Genomic DNA, 23092 nt, shown 5'->3' with positions numbered 1-23092 from the left:
GTTTTATAGATTGATTAGGTATGTTCTTCTCTGGATATCTCTAATATTAAAGCTAAGAGCCACTTTTATTAATTCTTGAAGGGAAACTGGAAATCTCCCTCACAAGAAAACCCATACGCTCTCAACAGTTGGGTTGCAAAATATCTGAGACAGTCCAGATGCCTGAAGCACAGTATTAAGTGAAAAGAGAACATCTGCAAACAGAAATTTATCCACAGAATGCTTTTCGTTTTCTGATTGATTATTCTCTTTGAACTCCATATTAGCTTACGGTTTGGGGTAAATTGCATCCCTGGTTTTATTTGTGTGAGGTCCCTGCCTAGGAAACCACAGAAAACACTTTCAAGAGTATTTTCAAAGGCTGGCAGGACACACAATCATCACCTTAGCACTATTCCTGGCAGAACACTGCACTTGTTTATTCATGTCAGCTCTGTTTATGTATGGCATCCTCCCACAGTGACAAGAATTGAGGTCTGTGGGAGTCAGGTGATGCCAACTTCAACAAAGTCAGCTTAAGATTTTCTCTGCACATTGAAATGACTAGGCAAACAGCTACTGAGGTGCTGACGCCCCTTCTCCTGACTTCTGCATCTTGGATGGTGTTGTCTTAACCCTGGATTAACCTAACTGCTTTCACAGTAATAGACTGCCGTGCCTTTAATTATGCATGGCAAGTAAAACCTTACAGTACAGCTCAGGCAACTGCTAGTCCTTCATGTAACAGGCTTGCAAACTTGATCTGCACATACCATCCAATTTCCAATGAAGCTTTAGCAAAATAAGTGCATTTCAACTAAACAGCCAACAGGTACCTCTCTTCAGCTGGGTACCATACCTAAGACTTAAACTTCTTCACTGTAAGAATGATGCATGGAAAACTGTTTGGAACCATTGATCAGTTGTCACAGAACATTCCAGTAGCAGTAAATGATACTCTATGACTCTGTTCCTAATTACGTATAGCCAGATATTAAGCAAGTATGATTTCAAATTTCTAAGAAAAACTAGTACATTAGTAGCTCCAATGATTACCAGAATAAACACAATAAACGACAAAATATTTAATTTAAAAATAAATTTAAATTTAACCCCTTTTCTGAAGTCTTGGATTCTGTAATTATAGTCTTTTGGAATATTCCCAACTTACAGCTTAGGGAAATCACTAAAGTTTTCAACAGTCCACAGGCAGTTTCACAACAGATGCAGCAGCTTGAGTCAATTAGGACTTAGGTTGCACACATTTCCCATTTTACCATCATCTCTGCTTTACAGTAGCAATCAGGGGTATTATGACACTGGTGATTCCCACTTGGGTTTAAGAAGATGTCAGCGATGCCTAAAAAAGAACTCTTTTTCTGAGACTGAGTGATTCTTCCTATCCACCTGCCACCTGTTCAAACGTTTGCTGAACTATTGGTTTAGATCAGTGAACCAAGCCATGCTTTATTCAGTTATATCAGAAGGTGCAATCTGCCGTATGTTATATCCAAGCCCCAATTTCTCTGCTATGGCAGAAATCTAAATTTTTATTTTGTGTTGGTATGATTACATCAACGGCAGCAAAAGGGACAGACAGAACATCAATTGTGAAATATTTGCTTAGAGCTTGCTATGGTTTCTAACAAAAGCCAGCTACTTTTTAAAGTAGATATCGAAGTAATTCTATGTCAGGACTCAGAATTTAAATATAATTGAGAAATGCACAGAGGAAAGCATAAAATTATATTTGGAATACAAGGTGAAAGTTGTTTTTTTCCAGCTGTAGATACTGCTATGTGAAGTCTCCAAGTACCTGAAATGAGCACATTTTAAAAAGGATCAGTTTTGTGATACTCTATTACTACCTTGCAAACATATCATATAAACACAAAAAAGAGTTCACCTGTTTTCCTGATAGCACAGTCTAAAATCAAGACTTAAAAGCTACGTTTATGGATTCATTTTGAATGCAGTGGTAGTTCACAATACTTAATTCTCTATTTTTGGCATTGATCTTTCTTATTGATTATGTTAGAGTTGACTCATAACCTTCTTATAAAAATTGCAGCAATATCCAGTATGGTCCATTGAATTCTTTATGAACATACAGCTCCCAGTTATCTGGACTACTTACATTACATGACTATGCCACTGAGCAGAGGTGCACAAACCTGGCTTTGTGCAGAGCCTATTTGGTTCTTGCTAGGGTTATAAACTCAATGCAGGACAGACATACTGCTTCCAGGCCCTGTTCAGGTCAGAAATCAGTTCTACTGTTCTTCCACAATCCCTAGCACAAGGTGTTAAATACCTAACCATGATGAACTCAATTCTGTGAGCTGAGTTTAATGTTTGCAGGTGTCAGCATAGATCGTCATGTAGCTGGTGCTAACAAATCTTCTTAGCACATTCCTCACTAAAGGTGATCCACCCTTTAACTGTCTCAGATTTGGGAGAGTCTACTATAGTTTCAAAAGCATAAGCTGCAATAAGGAGAGACCCTTACAGAATTTTATGTTCTGCTGAGACATTAAGAACAAGTAAAATGTTTCCAGGGGACTGGATTCATTTTTGTACTGAGTATTAATCTGAATTTACCATATGAACAGACCAATTACAGAACCATGCCAGGTTGGGCAGTATACAGAAACAAAGGGAAATGTTCTCACTGATTAATTTAACCTCCCACTGAAGCCACATACCTTCTGGCACTGACCTAAGCTAAAGTGCTCATTGGGCAAAACACAAACTTTATATGGATGAAGTCTTCATTCCAAAATAAATATTGACTTATTTTTTGTTTTGCTTACAAAAGGATTGTACATTTTTAGAGCTATTTTTAAAGGTTTCTTCACAAATTGAAAAGTTAACCACCATATCCTCTCCACCCAATAGCCCTCTAGATAAACACCACACAAACAGCTCTCTGTTCTTTGTAGTTCTAGTGTGGCAGGCTGCAAACCGATTTTTGAGATATTATACCAACATCTTTTCCCCACTGACCTGTGTTTTATTTAACAGAAGACTAAAGGGAGGAAGCTTATGAAGGTACTCTCTTTTCTCTCAAAATACTTATTTTAATATGATTTTAAAATACCAATCCCCTATGAAGATGTCTGCCAATACATGACAGAAAATGCACCTCTCTTCTTCCTCACAACTCTCTGTAGGTGTCTTAACAGAAGCTAGTCATATTTTAACATTGACCAGTGCTGTCAACAAGTGAGGCCAGGCAGAGTCTTACATTCCTACCTTACTCTCAGTGAGAATTCTTCTATAGAGAAATACCATGTCCTTAAAAAAAGCCAAACGCATCATAGGATGCAACAATAAATGTCCCAACTCTGTATTTTATCAATGTGTTTCAATCTTACACTTGTGAAGACCAACTGTAAAGACAGAGGAAAGGTAACTGTATAATGATTTAATTGTTGAGCTTTCTGTCAAAAACATCATTGAGGATGAAAAAGAGGTGATTATACTTCAAAAAGTATAAATATCTTCTTGGAATTACATAAACATTCTCAGGAACATAAACGGATCATAAATAGCCAGATAATCAACAGCACTTTGTATGTGTTAAATTCATACCAGATTGCTACATCTTACTGTGGCGAACATGCTAGGACTCTCATAAGACGTCATTCTAAGACAGTATTGTTAATATATTCGTTCCACAGCAAATTCTCACTGAAAGACAGAAAATCAGCTTTCACTGTTACTGTAGTTGCTAGATTTCGCTTACGATATCTGAAAGCAAACTATATGAATAACCCCAAACAGTAAGTATTAAATCTAGTGTTTGTCCCACCCCCACCTTCCAGCCACTTAATGAACCCAATTTGGTTTTGTATTGCAGCTCTGTATGAGAATCTCATTTGGAAGAACACAGTGAAGAACAAATATCCTCAATGATTACTTAGTAATATTACAAGCGAGACAGTAGTAGAATAATGGCTTTCAGCTAAAATAAAATCAAAACATTCTGAATAATTATCAAGGGTAGCTCTCAATGGTATACAGCCAAGTCTTTTTGTCCTTCAATATTTTGTTTGAATTCCATACATTTTATTTCAATAAACATGTTTATCTACCACAACAGCTGAAATTATGGCCATCTACTGAAGTCCTTTAACTTCCTAATAAAGTACATTATTTCAAGAACTTTATCTTTCATGGTTAGCAAAGTACAGCTTTTTATTATTTAAAAGTAAAAAGAGAAATGTGTTTCTAGCTTCACAGAAGCCACACAGTGATTTAATCTATCTATATTCTTTTCAATCTTTTAAATCACTGTAATAAATCAAACCATGCAATTTACATTTTTAAATGTTTATTTACCTAACACCTACTTCCAATGATACTTCGAAATGCAAATATTTTTGAAAATTAACATGTACAGATCTAGGGTACATTCTTGACTGGCAAAAAAGAAAACAGATTAAACAAGAAGCTTCTGATTGCAGCCAAGCACACTTTCACAGTTATACAGACTAATGCCATTTAAACCTTTACATAAATCTGAGAATAATCAGAAAAGCCATCTCAGAATTATCGGAAGACATTTACTATGTGACTTCGGCATCTGAACAAGGACATGCGCACCCTACAGATTCACTGAATATGGCTAAAGGAAAGCTACACGAGGGTAAAAGTTCAAGTAAATTCTCTTACACTTTTGTAATATGGAATCTTTCTACCAGTGTTACCCACAATTTTTCAGCATGCCCATTTCACATCTCCTTTGGCTTTTTACTGTTCTTGCTGTAACAACACAAATATTTTTTGATGCATGACCGCCATCTTTTGGACTTCTACTAATACTACAATTTTCCAAGCCAGTAGATTGAAATGCTGTCTTCACACATTTCATGCTTGTTCTTCAGCAGTATCCAGAAGCAACAAATTTATGCTGTACTTATTATCTATTTGATGTTCATATATGCACTTATGTCTTACATTATTAAACATTTGTTACTGAAACACAGTTTTGAAAATACTTATTTTTTACCTTAGAATATGCATCATAAAACACAAAAGCCCCTATTTCAGGTGTAAGCACAGGCTTACATGCAAGATTTCCCATACATGCTGACTGTAGTAGAGAAGCCTTAGGGAGTTGTATGCTACTGATATGCTCTTCCCTTCTCTGCTCTCTTTCGGCTACGTTATTGAAAATAAATCCCCTCAGCTCAAGCATTTTAACTTCCAATTTAGCTGTGCCTAAGAAAAGCTGTATTAGTGACTGCATCTTAGTGGAACATGTCATACAAGTGTGTATTCAATCACAGGAATATATATGTGCTTCTGCATAAATCCCCTGGCCTAGAGAATCTAAACATGAAATCAAAGGCACAACGTGCTCAGAACAAGCAGTACTGAGTGGCTATGGGATTGTATAACCTAAGCAAGAAGAAACGAAATAATGCTTTTTCTTTGTTTCTCTATAAAAGTCTTTGAGTACAGAATTGCCCATTTCACCTCTGTCTGCAGGATGGCAGCTCTTTGCTCTTTAGCTGTGAGGGACTCCTTCAGAACTTCAATATGCTGCTTGCTGTCAGAGAACTGATTTGTGAGGGTCTCCAGCTTTGTCTGCAAGGCCAGCAACTCAGTATCTTTGCGTGACAGCTCCTGTTTCACCTGACCAATCTGAAAAAGAAAGAAAAGATGGGCGAAGGAAAATAATTTATACCTTCCTTATGAAATAACTATAAATTCACATAACTACTAACAAACAGTATGATACTCTAAACTTATCACATGGAATTGTGAAGCCTTCAATTATCTTGAATGGAAGGCCAGCAAAAATTTGTGTCATGAGCAAAAGATACAAGGAAAAGAAGAGGGGAGCAAAAGCATCACTTTTTCAAGACAGGTTCTTTTAACAGAGACAGTCTGTTCTTAGACATCTCTCAAAGGACTGACCAAAACGAGTTACTTAGCAGAGGTAAGTTTTTAATGAAGATGAAGCAGAACTGTAATAAGAAAAATACCCTTACGCTGTGAAATCAGAAAAAGATGAGATACCTATAGGTCTCTCTCAGAAGCATGATGTTTGCTTTGAAATGTCAAACCAGAGAGTTTCTGTCCATCTCTCCATCTAATAACCCAGCCTCATGTTTATAGAGTATGTAAAGACATTTACGTCTCCCATTATTAAAAACCTAGCATTTCAATCTTCTAAGAAATAACTTTCAAATTATGGAAGCTTCTTAAAGCAGACACAAATACACATCCAAGCATGAAAACTCTTTGTGGAACTGCACTTCATTGAGGGCAGTTTCCTAGATCTAATTTAGTGAATTAAATCAGTACCAAAATGCTGATTTGTTTTAACATATGTAAGTTGGATTATCGTTTAAAAAGACAAGCAGTAAGAAATCTAAAAGTAAAGCACTGAAATGAGACGAAATCTCGTTCTGAGTCCCAGCATCAGCCAGGACAATTTTGACGTAAATCTGAAGGAAAAAAAAATATAAAAAAAACCTAAAGAGGACTAGCAAATCTAAATGTAGACCTATGTCCATGTTTAGAACCAACTTCCTGGTTTGCCTCCAATGTACCTCACTGATTAAAATAGCAATATCTTACTTTTACATATTATATAGCAGAGCTGGACGTATCTCTAAAATGAAACAGTTTTCCCTTTTTTAGCTTGCACAATTTTGTTACAAAACCCCTTTATCCCCAAAGTATGTTGGCCAGTGTTTCAAAAAAGAAATTAAAGGACATCACAAACTTAAAAAAGCCTGTCCAGGGCTACCTCCATTTTTGGGAATGTGTCAAGAACAAAATTAAATTGATATAACCTATAATTTTTATATTTTTTTTTAATTGAACACATGTATTAGTAGAAATGACTAAGAGGAAAATCTTGGATAAGTGTGGTTTTATCTTTACAACTCTGTTTCAATAAAGGGCAATTAAAGAAACAAAAATTTTTCTGAAGAGTATTAAAATAGCATCGAAAGATATCATCAAGGACTCCTGTATTCCAGTGTGAAACAGTATACATGAGGAGACAAGCAAGAAGGAGAGCAGAAGGACATGTGTCTCAAAAAAAACCCTCACACAAACCTTTTTTTTAAATGGAATAATGGGAAGGAGTATAAGGAGAATCTGATTTATAGAACTATTCAGTAGTTTATTGTTCACTTAGTTCAAACATACTAGGTTGGGTTTTTCATATTTTTATCTTTCAAAGTAAATACATCCACAGAATGATTTCACCACCTATTTAAATTAGATACAAAAATCTTGATGTTAGCAGCACTATTTCTGCTGTCAGCTATTGGCCAATACAACCCATTGCACAATCCTGCTAGGCACAGGAGAATAGCTAGGAAGAGATGAACCATTTTCTGCTAGTTATGTTATAGACTAGTCATGATACTTCTGGAGTAGCTAAACAAAAAAAGCATCCTTAAAAAACTTCAGATGATGAAGTTTTTCAACTAGTAGGTATCCTGAATTATAGTAAAGCTTTCTCAAACCAGTTTGGTCTTTCTTTGAAAAGATAAATCCTTTTTGGAGTCATCTCAGACAAGATGTTTACCCTAAATACTTGCGTTTTGGTGAAACACTGTTATTTAAACACAAACATATTTTGTTACATAAAAATTTCCCAGTAGCACTCTAAGATTATTCTCTCTAGAAATCCCCACTTCAGAGCTGTAAGCCCACACTACCAATGTGCTTCAGTTCTTTTGGGAGAATGCAGCGCATACCATTCCAAGTTGCAAGAGAAGTTAAGACAGCATTAAGTGCTCATACCTCTCTTCTCCGTGAGACACTATGATCACTCAGCAAATGCATTAATTTCACAGCAAAGAAATAACCTAAGTTCATGCTGCTAAAATTAAACCATCATTTTTAAAAAGCGTTCAGCATCCAGCTTTTGTTACTTTTTTTTGTGAAAAAACATTAAGAGATTTCAGCACATTTTCAAATTATTTTTGTTCTAGTAGGGAAAGCAAATCTCTTTGGAAGTCTGGCCCCAAAAGGGGTGCTGAATACTTTTGAAAAGAGTAAGTTATTGCTAAAACAGCTCATACCGTTAAGGAAACAGTTAATATAACAAATACAGATGTTCAGCTGAAGAGTGATGTTATGGACACCAAAACCATGTGAACAAAAAGGCAGGCTACAAGGCTGAGCAGGCTGTTAGTTCTACTGTTATACCAAGTCATAAAGAAGGCAAGAGAAGAAAAGCTACCCCAAAGCCAGAGAGCTAGCAAGCCCCAGTGAATGGCCACTGCACACAAAAGATAAATCTTACTGCAGAGACCTCGGCCTGGAGACCAGCCACTCTTTTTTTCAGGTCCTCCCCTTGAGCCTCTTTGGCACTTAGCTCTTCCTTCAGTTGTTCTACCTGTCACGACATTGTTATGCTTTTAAATATTCATCATCTGTCAGCTTCTAGTTAGCCTGTGTCAATCCAAGTAACTAAAAGTGACAAAGAACTGAACAGAAGGATCAACACTGGTCACTCATGTTCTCATCCATTCTTCGTTTAGTCTTCTCAAAAGTTTAATGTCTCTGTAATTTCATATAAGCTGCCAGACAAGAACTTGATTATGAAACAAAGATGTATAGTTATCATTATGTTTATACATGTTAAGTATGGGGCACTTCACTCAACACTCTTGAAACTGGAATACACAAGGAACTTCACACAAGAAAAGGGACGTCTTGCAGTTTAAGAGAAATAAAGTTAATAGTCAAGATACAGCCACAGATGACTATAAAATACAATACTGAAAAAATAGATGTTGTGCAATTGCAAAACAATGTAGGACAGTAAGATATGACTGCAGCTGGCTGTGAGTCAGGAGTGAATAGTTATCAAAAAGGAGCAAAGTTTCTGCTGGAAAATAAATGAGCAAACAGTTGACAGAAGAGATCCAGAAATGGAGCAGCTGAATAGATCTGAACGCTGACAGAGGAAGGGAAGAAGAAGTTGAAGAGCTGCTAACAAGGGAAGAAGGAAAGAAGGAAGGAAGAAAGAAAGAAGAAAGGATGGAAAGGAGAGGTGCTAAAATTGTCTCTGCATTCATAATTTGAAGGGGGTATGCTTCAATTCCTACAAGCAATTAAGTGGGATAAAGGGTGAAAGTATAAAAGAACAGATGTTATCTTGAGCTAAATCGGTGAGCTGGCACAAGGGAAGTGGAAGAAACAAATACTTATTATATGTTTCTACTTTGAGACAAGTAACACTTCTTCAGGAACTTTCTCCAGCATTCTTTTTTTGACAAATAATTTCAAGCAGGACAAATGCAGTAGGTTACAGTTCTTCAGTTCCTAGTAATTTTCAGCCTCTGATACAGGCATTTGTACACTGCTTGCAGGGAGCACACAAAACCTAATTCAGAAAACCAAGACTGCTCACAATATACTCAAATTTACTGTACAAGGAGGCCTGAATCTTCATTAGAAAATGTTAGGGTCTACTAAAAGACTGAGAAACACTTCTTTGGGAGAAACAAAGAATGAAATCACTTTTGGCTGTAAACGTCAAAGGAGTCAGTGTCCATCTTTATACCTGATAATCAACATTTCTCACTACTGAATTTGTCCTGCATAAATTAATGCTGGCACTACCACTGTTGTGGTCCTGGTTCCACTACTGGAAGGAGAGTGTAATGGAAAGCCATTATAGTGACAGTCATGCTCCTTTCAGCCTTTACATAATAAAAAGACCTACTAGTTATAGTATAACAGTTGCAAAAAGAAATAATTTTTTTCAGTAGGCTACATTTGAACAGACCAAATAAAAGCTAAAATTATAATGGATTAGCAATGTTCTAAAGAGTCTGAAAACACAAAAATCCTTCTGAAATAAAAGAAAATCAGGTGTGACAGTTAAAGCAGAATTTGGGCCACTGACCTTTCTGAACCACCACTACAATATTTTCAAATTCGAACTTAAAATTCTCTTAAATATTTTTAAGTTATTTTAGTGACTTCAAGGCAGAATACAAATAAATTCTGCTTCTCAGCACTTGAATGGGAACCCAGACTGTAACTCCTTACTAAAGTATGAAAATTTCTCTCATCTGGTTGCTAAGCTCTGCTTATCTCACTAGTCTCATTTGCTTTCTCAGTACCTTATTTTTCATGAATTTGGAATGACTACGGTACACCTCCATTTGCTTCATTTCCTCTTCACGTTCTTCCGTGCTCAGAGCTCCATTTGACTTCAACATCTGAATCTCCTCTTCCAAATCCCGGAGGCCACGCTCCATGGAAGAAATTTTTGAATCCTGAAAATGGTTAGAAGAGAGAGATAAAGATACATAGTCAGATGATTTGTTAACATACCACTGGAGTAAAAAGTAAAGGAAATAGTTTGTTGGACATGTACCTGCCCTTGAAATTTATTCCTGAAGTTCCTACAGAAATCAGCCTACACCTCCTTACACAGCATCTGGCTGAATGCTCAAGTACTCCTTTTTCAATATTTTATACCTTCCAAGGGAAGCAAGAGTTTAGTACTGAAAGGAAACATGGCTAGGGGCATGGACCCAGTATATGATAAATAAATAAAAAAACAAGAGAAAAGGTTGCCTTGTAATGCAAAGCCAGTATAAACCAGAGAAATCTAATTCTAATTGAACTAACAGTCACAGGAAAATGTGACTGCAAGAATGACAAAAAAATGGGTTTGTGCTACTAGTGATTTAAGTGGAGTCACAAATTGAGAACATAAAAAGCACCATAAGCAAAGAAAAGATGTAATAATCTAGTTTTGGGTGGACAATTAGCTTTGAGTGGATAAAGCAGTAGAGGATCCTTCAAGTATTCTGGCTCATATATACAACATATAAAAGATTTCCATGGATAAAAAAAAGATACATCTGGAAAAATAAAAAAGTCAATCCACCATTATCCTCTCAGTTTTACAGGATGATCAGAGGTTTTCAGTCTACTTGGTTTACTGCTGCTTTAGAAGTTATATGTGTTAGGAACAGCAAGAACAGACTCATACAGCACACAGAGCTTCATACATGCTCATGAACACAGATATGTATTTCTAAGTTGTAGTCTCTTCAAGCAGATTTTTTTTTTATTTAATTTCTCAAAAATATTTAGTCTTTTCTGAAATACAGGTAGGATTTGAAACTATGCTTCATTCTTTCATAGCCCAAGCCTTCATTTTTTTTGTGTTCAACAATCAAAGCACAACTAAAAAGAAAAAAAAGCCTGAAAAGATTTTAATGTATAGGATTTCACTCATGAAGTAAGATTTTTCTAAAGGACCATTATGAAGATATAGTCGGATCTCCCGCTTAAGTTTTGATGCTGAAGTTAAAATCAGTAAAGCAGGCTTATGCAACAGAAAACTAGAGAGTGGTAAGGTGAAGTATTATGTTCTAATTTACAGCAGTATTTCGTTTCAGCACTCACATCACTTCCCAGAAGTAACAGTGTTTCTCTTTTGATAGTAAAGACAGCTTATCATTACCAGATGGTCAATTAGTTTTCATTACTATGGACCACAAAGCTGACTAATAAAAGAAAGAAGGCAAATGAATGCCTCTAGGGTAGAAAGATGGGAAATGACTATGGAAAAAATTGAGATGGAATGGAAAGAGTTGGAAGGGAAAAAAGGAAGGCAAATAAAAGAAAAAAGACATAGAGAAAGGAGGGAGATAGGGGAGATACGAAAATTTAAGAGAATAGTTTGCACAGATAGTTTCCACTTTTTTTAACTGTATTTGCCCAAACCCTGTCTGAGGTACTTTATGGACCATATAGTGTGAATCACGACTGCATAAAGCTGTGCAAACCACAGACTCCACTTGTGGCTCTGGAGCCCTTGGCAAATTGCCATTGTTCCATTAGATACCTGAGAATTCAATCACAAAGTTGTCTAGAAAAGTTAGGTTTAGGATGACATAATGACATCTTCCTAGCTACATGACCCATTTTAAGTGGGTTTTCAGTTTGCAAATGGCTAATTTTGTTGACACACAGAATGTAAAGCAGTATTTTGAATGTTGACATTATAAAAAGAAAATAACCCACATCATTATAAAGACCTACTAATTCACCATTTCCATCCTTGTAATACAACGGACTCCTGCCTAACTGAAATAAAACTGTGCATGCTGCTGCAGGCAGAGAGAAGGCAGATTTCTCTTGTGTCATAAAACAGGTTTGTCTCTTCACTGATCAATAATAGATAAAAAAACAGTATTAAAATATACTTGTTTTAAATTAGAAGACTGACAGAACTAGATGGTATTTGGTAGAGTCACCTTTCATACGAAAACCCTATTTTTCAGAGAACAAACCCTACTGCTTCCTATATGCAATTATTTACCTTCATCTCAATAACAGTTTGCAGAGCCTTTGTCTTGGCTGTGTCAGGAGCATTTTCAAATCGACGATGAATCTCCTGTACCAGCAGAAAAGAAAGCATAATTAGCCTAATGGCACTTTGTTCCACTTACCAAATACAAACAAAATTATTATCAGCTTCTCTTTCTAATACACAGCACAACTACATATTAGAAAGAAAAAAAAAAAAAAAAAGGAAAAAAACCCCAAAACAAACCTGTTTTCCTTAACTTCAAAATTCATGTACCTGAAAACAAAATCATTCTGAAGCTGATTCTTTAAGCTTAAAAAGATGAAGAAAGATCCAACAGTGAAAAGTATCTTATTCTGAAGTGCCTGACTTTTTGCTAAATGCAGTAAGTTTTATTTCCAGCTGTACCTGTCACATCAGTTGTACAGCCATCCAAGACTGTTATTGTAGAATAAAATGAAACAGCTTGATAAAAGAAATTACAACAAATTCTTGTTAACTTTTAGAAACTGAGTTAAAAAAAGATACAAAGGTCAAAAAATAACATGCCAAAAGTCTATTTTGAATAATGTATTTATAGAACCATAGAATCTTTTAGGTTGGAAAAGACCCTTTATTTTAGTAGTGCAATTACATATTAGATAATTTCCACTTGTGCGGAGACATGGTCTCTGACCTGAGAACATAAAAGCAACTGCTACTAGAGAAATGGAATAAATGGAATACACAGCAGGAGAACAGCATGTCACTAAAGAGATGCTGACACAACAGTGTCTGCTTTCTACATTGCACAGTGTTTTCCCAAATAGAAAATTATTCTAAGCTTTTTCTTTGGAAATGCCTGTATCCCTACTGTCTGAAGTGATGCCTGGCACTTCGACAAAGGAAATGTCCTACTTCTATCATCTTAACTAATTCCATTGTGACTTGGATGACATAACCTGCTGAAAAAAAACCACCTCCCACCTCTTGACTGCACAGTAAGGACTTAATTTTGGCACCATGCCTATGACTCTGAACAGCCTGAAAACAGGGCTACTGGCAGACTGAACCTCGCTAAAACACATATTTAGGTGTGGCTGCAGAATGCAGTGCATAGATATCCTTCTTAATTGTGAAATATAGGTTACATACTTATCTTTCAGTGGCAGAATGGAGAAATACCAGTATTTCATACCTCTGATATATTCATATTATATTGACACACATATTCATATTATATTGACACACACCACACAGATGAATGAAAATTCAGGACTTTGCACAATAGTTAAAAACGTAGGGCCACACAGAAATATCAGAATCAGAAAAGCACAAAAATATTCTTTCATTCCTTGCAAGTCATGCTTTCTGATAAAGTAACAAAGCATTATTCCTTTCTTCTACTTTCACACATAAAAAACTTTCACGTGTAACTGACACTGTTCTGTAACAGATGAGTAAACTTCAGCATCCTATCTTTAAATGCAACTGAAATTATTATAACAAGGGTGGCTCAAGTGTGTATATATACATATATATATAGTGTTTTAATGATATGCTCAGTAATTCCTTTACTTCAAAAAAAGATAACAAAAAAGGGAAAAAAACTACTTGTTCCCTAGTTATGTGCATCATGCATGCTTTTCACTGTTAATTATCATTACTATTAAAAATACACCATATTTGTTTCTCAGTTTAGCCAGGAACTTCTAGCCACCAGACATCATCACAACATTGCCAAGAATATTGAAGAATACTCTATAATCCCATTTTTGTTCCCAGTTTTATGTTTCAATACCTCATTATTACAAGCTGGTAGTTTCTACAATTCTTTGACATGAACAAGAGAAGCTGCAGGTGAAGGAACACCTTGTTACCTGTTTGCCACTAGTGCTACCACTACAGTTATACTGTGTCCTCTCAGTCTACAGTTTCAAAATGATATTGATACACTGAAGAGAGCTCAAAGAATGACTGCAGGAGCATAATTTGTCTTCGGGGGCGGGAGAGGAGAGAAAGGAGGAACCAAAACAAATTTATTTTGCAAATTGATCACAACTTTTAAGTACTTTCACAGGCAACAAAAACTGAAAATGGGTTGTTCTGTCCAAAACCACTTTAAGAGTCAGTAATTAGAAACGGAAGGCTAGAAACAGTCAGAACTTTTAAACAATGGGGCCACCTTCACCAGAGTTGGAGTTGATACTTCACCACTATCAATTCGTAACCAAGAATAGCTATCTCCCTTTAAAAAAACAAAACGAAACCCTGCTTCAAAAAAAGATATAAACTAAAGGTGTGAATCATATTACACCTGCCAAGCAGGTCTGCAAGGGACCACAGTACCTCTATGAGAAACAATACTGTAATTTTCTAGTGAGCATAGCTACACAGAACAGGTGATCAAGCATACTAAGAACATTGAATATGTAAAGAGTAGCTGTGATAGAGTGATTCTAATGCATCATAAATAACAACAAATTCTGTGGGGATTTTTCTTGACTAAGGAACACCAAAAGAATTGATAATTAGAGAACATAGTTTAGAATTGAGGGAGTCCTCAATACTGATCAGCATCAGCACTATTTCTTAAAAATATTAATAAATTATACACATACATAATAAATGAGGGGAGGAATTTAATCAGAAACATTTTCTTCCTTCATAACCTGGCCATATTATTGTTATTCCCACAGTTATTCCTGCCTTTGATTTTGCATGGGATTTAGAATAAATGTGAAGGTGCACTTTTTATGCAATGGTGTTTTTACAGTGGAGTAGTGTGCCTAAAAATATAGCAACTTATCTCTCAGTAGCACCACAAGATAAGCACTTTCCAAAGCAAAAAAAGACATGCCTTTCATTTCCTGCAAAACCTACATAATGAGGAAGCACGTACCGCACTGAAAATAGAAAAATATGCTCTCATACATTAATGTCTTAACAAAAAAAGAAAGAAAAAAAAAGAGACAAAAAATATGTGCAGCTAAAACCAGAGCTGCAATCCTGATTATTATTTTTATCTTAACTGGCATACCTATTTAATTGCAATAAAATGTAAATGTTATAAAGTAAAATTTCACAAGCATCCTTCAGTTCAGTGTTAACTCTCATTATTAATTTTAGAAATTATTTAATAGATCTATCAGATCTATTAGATTTTTAATTGTGGAGAAGGACAAATCATATATGACTAACCTGATTTTCTTTCACAGTGAAGTAAATGACTGTGTGGTTAAGTGGCAAACAGTTGCTGTTGCATGTCCTTCAACATTGGTTCCAAACATCCCTGAGACCAAACTGGTGAGATACAGACTGAATAAGTGGTTAAGAAGGTGGGTAGACAATTAGCTGGACTGTCAGGCTCAAAGCCTGGTGATCAGCATTATGAAGTCCAAAGGGTAGCTGCTTGCTACTGACAATCCTCAGAGGCTGATTAATACTGTTCAGTGCCTTATCATAGAATCATAGAATAGTTAGGGTTGGAAAGGACCTCAAGATCATCAAGTTCCAACCCCCCTGCCATGGGCAGGGACACCTCACACTAAACCATGACAGCCAAGACTCTGTCCAACCTGGCCTTGAACACCACCAGGGATGGAGCATTCACAACTTCCTTGGGCAACCCATTCCAGTGCCTCACCACCCTCACAGTGAAGAACTTCTTCCTTATACCTAATCTAAACTTCCCCTGATTAAGATTTAACCTGTCACTCCTCGTCCTGTCACTACAGTCCCTAATGAAGAGTCCATCCCCAGCATCCTTGTAGGCCCCCTTCAGATACTGGAAGGCTGCTATGAGGTCTCCACGCAGCCTTCTCTTCTCCAGGCTGAACAGCCCCAACTTTCTCAGCCTATCTTCATACGGGAGGTGCTCCAGTCCCCTGATCATCCTCAAGGCCCTCCTCTGGACTTGTTCCAACAGTTCCATGTCCTTTTTATGTTGAGGACACCAGAACTCTACACAATACTCCAAGTGAGCCTTTATTAACAATCTGAAAGATGGGATAGATGGCACTTTCCACAAGTTTTCAGATTACATGAAATTTGGGAAAGACATGATTCGGGAATAAGCACTGTGTTCCTGCTGCTCTTAAAAAAACAAACAAACAAAAAAAAAAACAGTGTAAGAGGAGAAGATGAGAGAACTGAGTTTCTTCAGCTGAACAGAAAAGAAGGCTTGGGAGGAATCTCAATGCCCTCTGTGGCTATCTGACTGGAAGCTGTAGAGACGATAGAGACAAAAAGTCTTTTCAGAAGTGCACAGTAGAAGGATGATAGGCACCAGGCAAAAGTTGCAGCACAGAAAATTCTGAATCACTAATACAGAAAAGATTTTACCAGAGAGCAACCAAACACTGGACCAGGTGCCTAAAGAGGTTGTGAAATCCCCATTAATTGAAAATGCTGATTTGAGCAGAAGGTTGCATGAGATGACCACTGGGAGAGCCCTTTAAAACGCATGACTCATTCATATAAATATCTTCACTACCTGGGACCTGCAGGTGACTGGATAGTATTACAATTGCTTAGTTTCAGGATTTTAACCAGTATTTATCAGAAAGTGCTCAATACCAGTAACTTTAAATTCTATTTCAGCAACACATAAAGCTGAACTTGAAATTTATGTATAATACGAGTCCTGTATAATTTATCTCACCATTATTAGAGTTTTGCTATGTAACAAGAACACAGTTATACAAGTTTGGAACCAATAATCACAGTAGTTCCTTCAGAAATCATTTTTGTATTTTTCCATCTGTCACTTCCTGCATTTGCAAACACAATCAACATTATTTCTTGAAAAATAAATTGATTGTATTAATAAAGAGCATAACTTGGAAAGATTTGCTGAAAATTGCACACACATGGAGGGTACCAGCTGCTCTGAAGCTCAGTTATCCCTGGGTAGAGAAACTGATCTCCATGGTTTGCAATTTTATGGATACATTCAGACAGTGATTTCTAAATCCAACCAAAACCTCAGATATTAGCAGACTGAAGTTTGTTAACAAAGGCATCATCTAAAGTGAAAATTAAAACACAGCTTCCAGTTCACCTCAGTATTCCAATCAGCAAGAGATAAAAGCAAAATCCCTCAAAACTTCAGCATTACAGCCAAGGCAAGATAAAGATGAGAGACCAATTCAAATCATCATATTAGTTTTAATAGCATGTCACTGTGTTCAAGCCTGACAGAAGTGTGAATCCAAAAGCTAAAGAAAAAATTAAAAATTAAAAAACTTAACATTAGAATCCTAATCATGTAGAACTTTATTTACATACATATTATTAGTTCTTCATTTTTCCTTTCCTCCCTCTTACTTAGGGCGGTGAGGCACTGGAATGGGTTGCCCAAGGAAGTTGTGAATGCTCCATCCCTGGCGGTGTTCAAGGCCAGGCTGGACAGAGCCTTGGGTGACATGGTCTAGTGTGAGGTGTCCCTGCCCATGGCAGGGGGTTGGAACTTGATGATCTTGAGGTCCTTTCCAACCCTAACTATTCTATGATTCTATAAGGTGCAAAAGCATGTATTTTCTATTTGAATTAGCTTCCAACTACTTAATAGTATTTTGTTTTCTGGGGTTTTTTCTATTGCAAAGTTTCACACTTGTAGAAATAAAATTCCACAAATTTCATGTCTACTGAACAGAAGTGCAGGATAAAGGATAATATTAACATCTTCAAGGAAAGTATATCTAATCTGTGATTTGTAAACAAATTACACATACTGACAGAAAAAAAATCTTCTAATACAACAAAACATAAAAAGACATTGAATTTTATGTATTTTTAACCTCTAATCCCCAGCCAGATTTATGCATTTCTAAATTGTTGCATATAATTATAAAAATCCCATTTAAAAGGAATGGAGGTGCTAAAATGAACTATTTAGAAATTTGACCTTGTGACAGTAAAAAGAAAAAAAAATCTCTTTGAAGACTAAGTAGCTTGGTCATATACAAAAAAATATGACTGAAGTTAAAAACATTAAATCTCCATCTGTTTAGTCCCTTATGCTAGAAAAAGCACATGAATAAACCCATATAAATTTTATGGATTACTTCACTTTGATGACATCATAACTATAACACAAAGAAAACATCCTGTGAGAAGACTGCAGTTCCAATCTTTTCCATTCACTTAATTCCTACACATCATTAAATACTTACATAAAAATCAGAAATTTGCTATACAAGAATCAGAAGGTGTTTACGATTTTTTTGTTGTCTGGAACCACAAAGGTAAAAAGAATGAGTCAGGAACAGAAAAGGCAAACACCTCGATTTTTTTAACTCATCAGAATGATATCTCCTAGTATGATAGTAGTAAGTGTAGGGATTGGTGCATGGACAGGAAGCTGCTAGGAGGGACAGGAACCAGCTGACCCTGGGGAGGTGCTTAGGCGGCAAATATAAGGAATTCTAACTGCGCAATAAATCGTTGATGACCCGCATTCCGTGAATGCTCTATGTCTCAGCCCTAGTTCGCAGGGAACTAGTGCTTCCGTCCCTCACCACACGAGTAGCGAGAAACTACAGTAAGAACTCCAGTTACTGAATCTATCTACTCCAGAAACCTAAAAATTCTCTTGAAAAGTGTGCCTTATTTATGTTGGAAAATCTTGGAACAGGACAAAAGTGTTCTTTGAGGTAACTCTAATTGCTCCAATTAAAATTTCTAAATCTCTCTTTGAGCCTAGAGCAGAAAAGGGTAAGAATTTTAGCACCTGCATGGAAAAAGAACTTTGCAAAACTTGTCACAGATACTTAAAATCTGGTCAGATAAGGCAAACAACCCTTCTCTTTGCTGGACACTGTTCAGCAGTACTCTGATGGTATGTTTAGATGGCACATCCATTCTTTCTTACTGAGCTCCCTGCTGCTGCTGTTTGGCCATCACAGTATCAAGTTTGATAACCTAAAACTAAGCCAAGTATACGTACGTTATAGCCTAATACAAGCTTGTTTGCTGCTTGTCTTACCCTAAGTGAAGACATAATACAGAATGCTCATAGATATTAAGTGTTACTTCCTAGAATAAAGTGAGCACTGTTTGATTCAAAATAGCTACAAACAGGAATAAGTTCTTGTAATAAGGCCATACTAGATGACTGCAATAGAGTTCACAAACAGGACTTTGTGGAGTTGCCATTTCAACAAACACAGAAGATGAAAAGAAACAATAGCTTTTTCTGCCACAGCCTCTGTCCTTAAGTTCACTGTAAATGCGTGCCCTTATGAATGACGCATTTCAGTGACCGCTTTACATACAAAACCACCCTTTATTAGTTAAGCACTACATCCGTAACTCCTTAATTCAGTTTTGCTCTCAGCTGTATTAAAAATCCATCCTGTCTGAATGGGCCCAATTACTAAAAAAATAATTTTAAAACATCAAACCTGTAATGTACTACCAAACACGGGTTCTATGACACAAAGCGGAAAGCTACTGTTGGTTCTTTCCTTGTTCTACACCACTGTAACGTTCAAACCTTGAACCTAGAACTGACTTCTGAAGAAACTTTCTAGGTAAAGAGTTACCTTTCTGTTTCCAAATAAAAGGCAATAGTCAGACAACCTGTCCCAGTTCAGGGAATAACTGTCTAATTTTGTCTATCAAATCTTTATGATGAACTATGTTGACATTCTATTACACTAATATTTCAGTGAACACCTCACCCCACCTTCCATACCTGCTTAGCCTCAAAGTTTGAGTCAACCACTCCCTTTTCCCATGAGAATGCCATAGCTACAAGATCAGTAGGCAAATGGTTAGGGCCATGGATATTATCAGGACTCAGTTACACAGGACATGATGGGATTGAAGGCTTCATAGGTGTATTAGGTAGATATCACTAAGCATCCTGGCTAAGGAAAAGAAGACAATACATTTAGGAACTTCCCCTCATACATCCTTAGTTCTTATGATTTGAGATATCAAAGCGAATCCCTGCCAGAGCAAGAGAAATGCAGTGGTATATCAGCATATCTTGGAGGCTCCAATTAGTATATGCCATAGTACTGCTCTGAACAAACATATTCAGCTTTCACAGTATGTATGCCCAGTAGCAGCCCTGAGACAAACAGGTCATCGGACAACTACTGCTGTAAAGTCTGTGATGACTTTGTGAAGGAGTAAGGAAACAGGACAACACTCCCAAAGCTGTTTAGCAAATACCTGACAATAACAGACAGCTAGCAGCTTCTTTTTGCTCCCTCCAGGTAGAACCAATACAGATAGTTTTGGTTTTCTCCTTTCTTCAAGGCAGATGAGAAATTTGGCCTAAGATTTTTTTCTCCAAAAATATATTCCTAAAGACAAACTGTAATGAACAAATCAAGAGAGAAAGGTTTAACCAAGTTGGTGTAATGATGTTGGACTGTCCTTACAAATCATACTTTGCCCATAGTACTCCATATGTCTAGAACATCAGATGTTGGATACAATCACGCCATATCATGCCATGACTTGCACTGACTTTTGGTCTATTACTTTGTTTAGCTGAGAAAAATGTATCTTTATTCAGGGCATTAAAATGAAGGGGGAGAGCAGGGAGGTTGTCAAAGAGAGCACTGCAAGCTTCAGTATCTTGAGAGCTATGTGCTGTCACTGCCATCAGTGATAATCCTGCAACAGGTGAATCTGGAACAATAAGGTGGCAGTTAATGTAACTTGGAAGCTATTCTGGAAGCTGTAGTCCAGCTGCTGGATTTCATCAAGTATTTCTTGCTGGTATGAGAGTAATTTTGTTTCTGAAAGTTAAGTTTAGAATACCAACAATAATATGAATCATTTTCACTAAGACTTAAGAAGAGGTATTCAAAATAGCAACCATCTTTTTATAAGCTATGAAGCTGAAGCTTGTTTTCTAGGCTAGAGGAATGTGATGCAGTCACACTATCATCTGCTGAAGCCAGGGCATCCAGATTCATGTCTGTGTTCAGATGTTCAATGAAACATCTAATTTCTCATTATTTTGTGTTAATGAGAGACTGTCCTCTCCATCAGTGAGCTGGCAAATACATTCTATGCTGGATACAGAATCTTTGCTATAGACTTGTAAGGGAAGATTGCTTGAGTTCCACAGAATTCAGGACATTTGGGAAAAGCCCAAGAGCGTCAAATTGCTTATGGAGATATCTCTCACTAACTGCAGGAGAATCCATTTCATAATCTGGATATGGGAGACTGAGAGTGCTCGGGGAGATGATCAAAGATATGCACTATCTTCTATACAAAGAAATTTAAGTAGCATTGGACATTTGAGTCTGGAAAATGAGAGAACTTGGAAGGGATATGACAAATCTAAAATTATGAGTGGCACACGGTCTTGCTGGCGACCATCCATTCACTGTGTCTTCCAGTGCCAGAGCAACAGGCTGCAAAGGAAGTTACTGGGAGACAGGTTCAAATTTAAAATAAATGAGATAGGGTTTTTTTCTGCAACAGAGTAGGCCTGTAAAACCACTTACCAAATGATGCTCAGCTGCAAAAGCTTACATGGCTCAAGAAGACACTGACTGTGTACTCAGATGGCAGATACATGGAGGATACTAAACTGACAAACCATAAGAAGTTCAAGAAAACTCATCTGTAAAGAGCTGGGGAGATGGGAGAGCACTACAGAGATGTGTTGTGCTTGACTTGTTCTTACCCCTTCCTGTGTGTCTGCATATGGCCATTAGCTGAAATAGAATGCTGGACTAAAAGGATCATTGGCCTGAACCAATACAGCTATTCCTTGGTTATGATCTTAGCAGAAGCACAAGTGTGGGCTCTCTAAGAATTTCTTTTCCTTAGGAAATTAATGCAATCTTTAGTACAATCACAGTAAAAGTGATACCTGCAGAAATCAGTGAATTCATATTTAATTTTCAAGGTCAAACTGCTGGCCACTACACCTGTACTGTCTGTCTGAGAAATCATCTGATGATCTCGAGTCTCAACATCATGCTTTGAATTACGTGCAGGCTTCAGAGTTGGAAAAACGGATGGATAGCTTTTTGCTTCAAGATGCAAATCTTTATTATTATTCCCAGGAAATAATTTTACCAGAAGTCCAGCACACTCATAAAGTCAGAAACAGTGCTAGCAGATTCTGACATCTTAGAACTTGCTTTAGCAAGGATGGTCAAAACACTGTTAAAGTTTTTCTCAGTTTTTCTAATGTGTTAGAACATGAAGTATAAATGCTGACCTCCCAAGCACATCAAAATCCCTTTGAGACACTAGTGCTTCCTTTAAAATGAGTATTTAAAGAAGAGTTTAGCATGCCTTTCTAGATATTGAGAATGCTAGATACAGAACCATCAAGAAAGTAGTCTGAGTTCTCCAAGGCAGCTCAAAAATTCCACAGTTCATATTTGGTGCAGCAAAAGGCTAAAATAACCTAACACTATGCAAATACAGATAAACACAGAAGATTAGCTGAGGAGGGTGACGCAGACACACGTAAGAGGTTCTACACAGAGACAACTTCCAAGTGTGGAACAGGGATAACTACTCTCAACCAGATCCTGCAGAGCAGAGCAACTTGGTGCTTATGAAGTTAGACGCAGTCAACTACAGTTCAGAAACATCCTCTGATTTTCTCCAGCCTCCTGGACCCCCAAGCATGAGACCTGAGCTTCATGCAGACAAGCCTGACTTTAGTTAACTCAGTCTAGCTCAGAGCTCAAGGACAGCACAAGGGTACTAACCAAACCCTTCCTGATGTGACCAATTCCATAAGGAGATAATTTGACATCTCTGCACACGGCACCATGTTTTCGAGACTGCTAGGGTTCTCAGTTTTAAGGCTGGATCCCA

General features: G+C 36.9%; 1 protein-coding gene across 1 annotated transcript in view; it reads right to left on the bottom strand.

The window, feature by feature from the left end:
- The window catches only part of ERC1 (ELKS/RAB6-interacting/CAST family member 1), a 286136-nt gene that overhangs the window by 198008 nt on the left and 65036 nt on the right, over positions 1 to 23092 (bottom strand). The window contains exons 4-7 of the mRNA XM_080623933.1: positions 12311 to 12385; positions 10092 to 10247; positions 8270 to 8353; positions 5464 to 5631 (exon numbers count right to left, since the gene is read on the bottom strand). Coding sequence (XP_080480059.1) covers positions 5464 to 5631; positions 8270 to 8353; positions 10092 to 10247; positions 12311 to 12385 — 483 coding nt within the window. The remainder of the gene's footprint in view (positions 1 to 5463; positions 5632 to 8269; positions 8354 to 10091; positions 10248 to 12310; positions 12386 to 23092) is intronic.

Source organism: Psittacula echo (assembly GCF_963264785.1).
Source record: "Psittacula echo genome assembly, chromosome: 1".
In the NCBI taxonomy this organism is placed as follows: domain Eukaryota; kingdom Metazoa; phylum Chordata; class Aves; order Psittaciformes; family Psittacidae; genus Psittacula; species Psittacula echo.
Note: the sequence above shows the minus strand (reverse complement) of the source record. Positions and strands in the feature narration are given on the sequence as shown.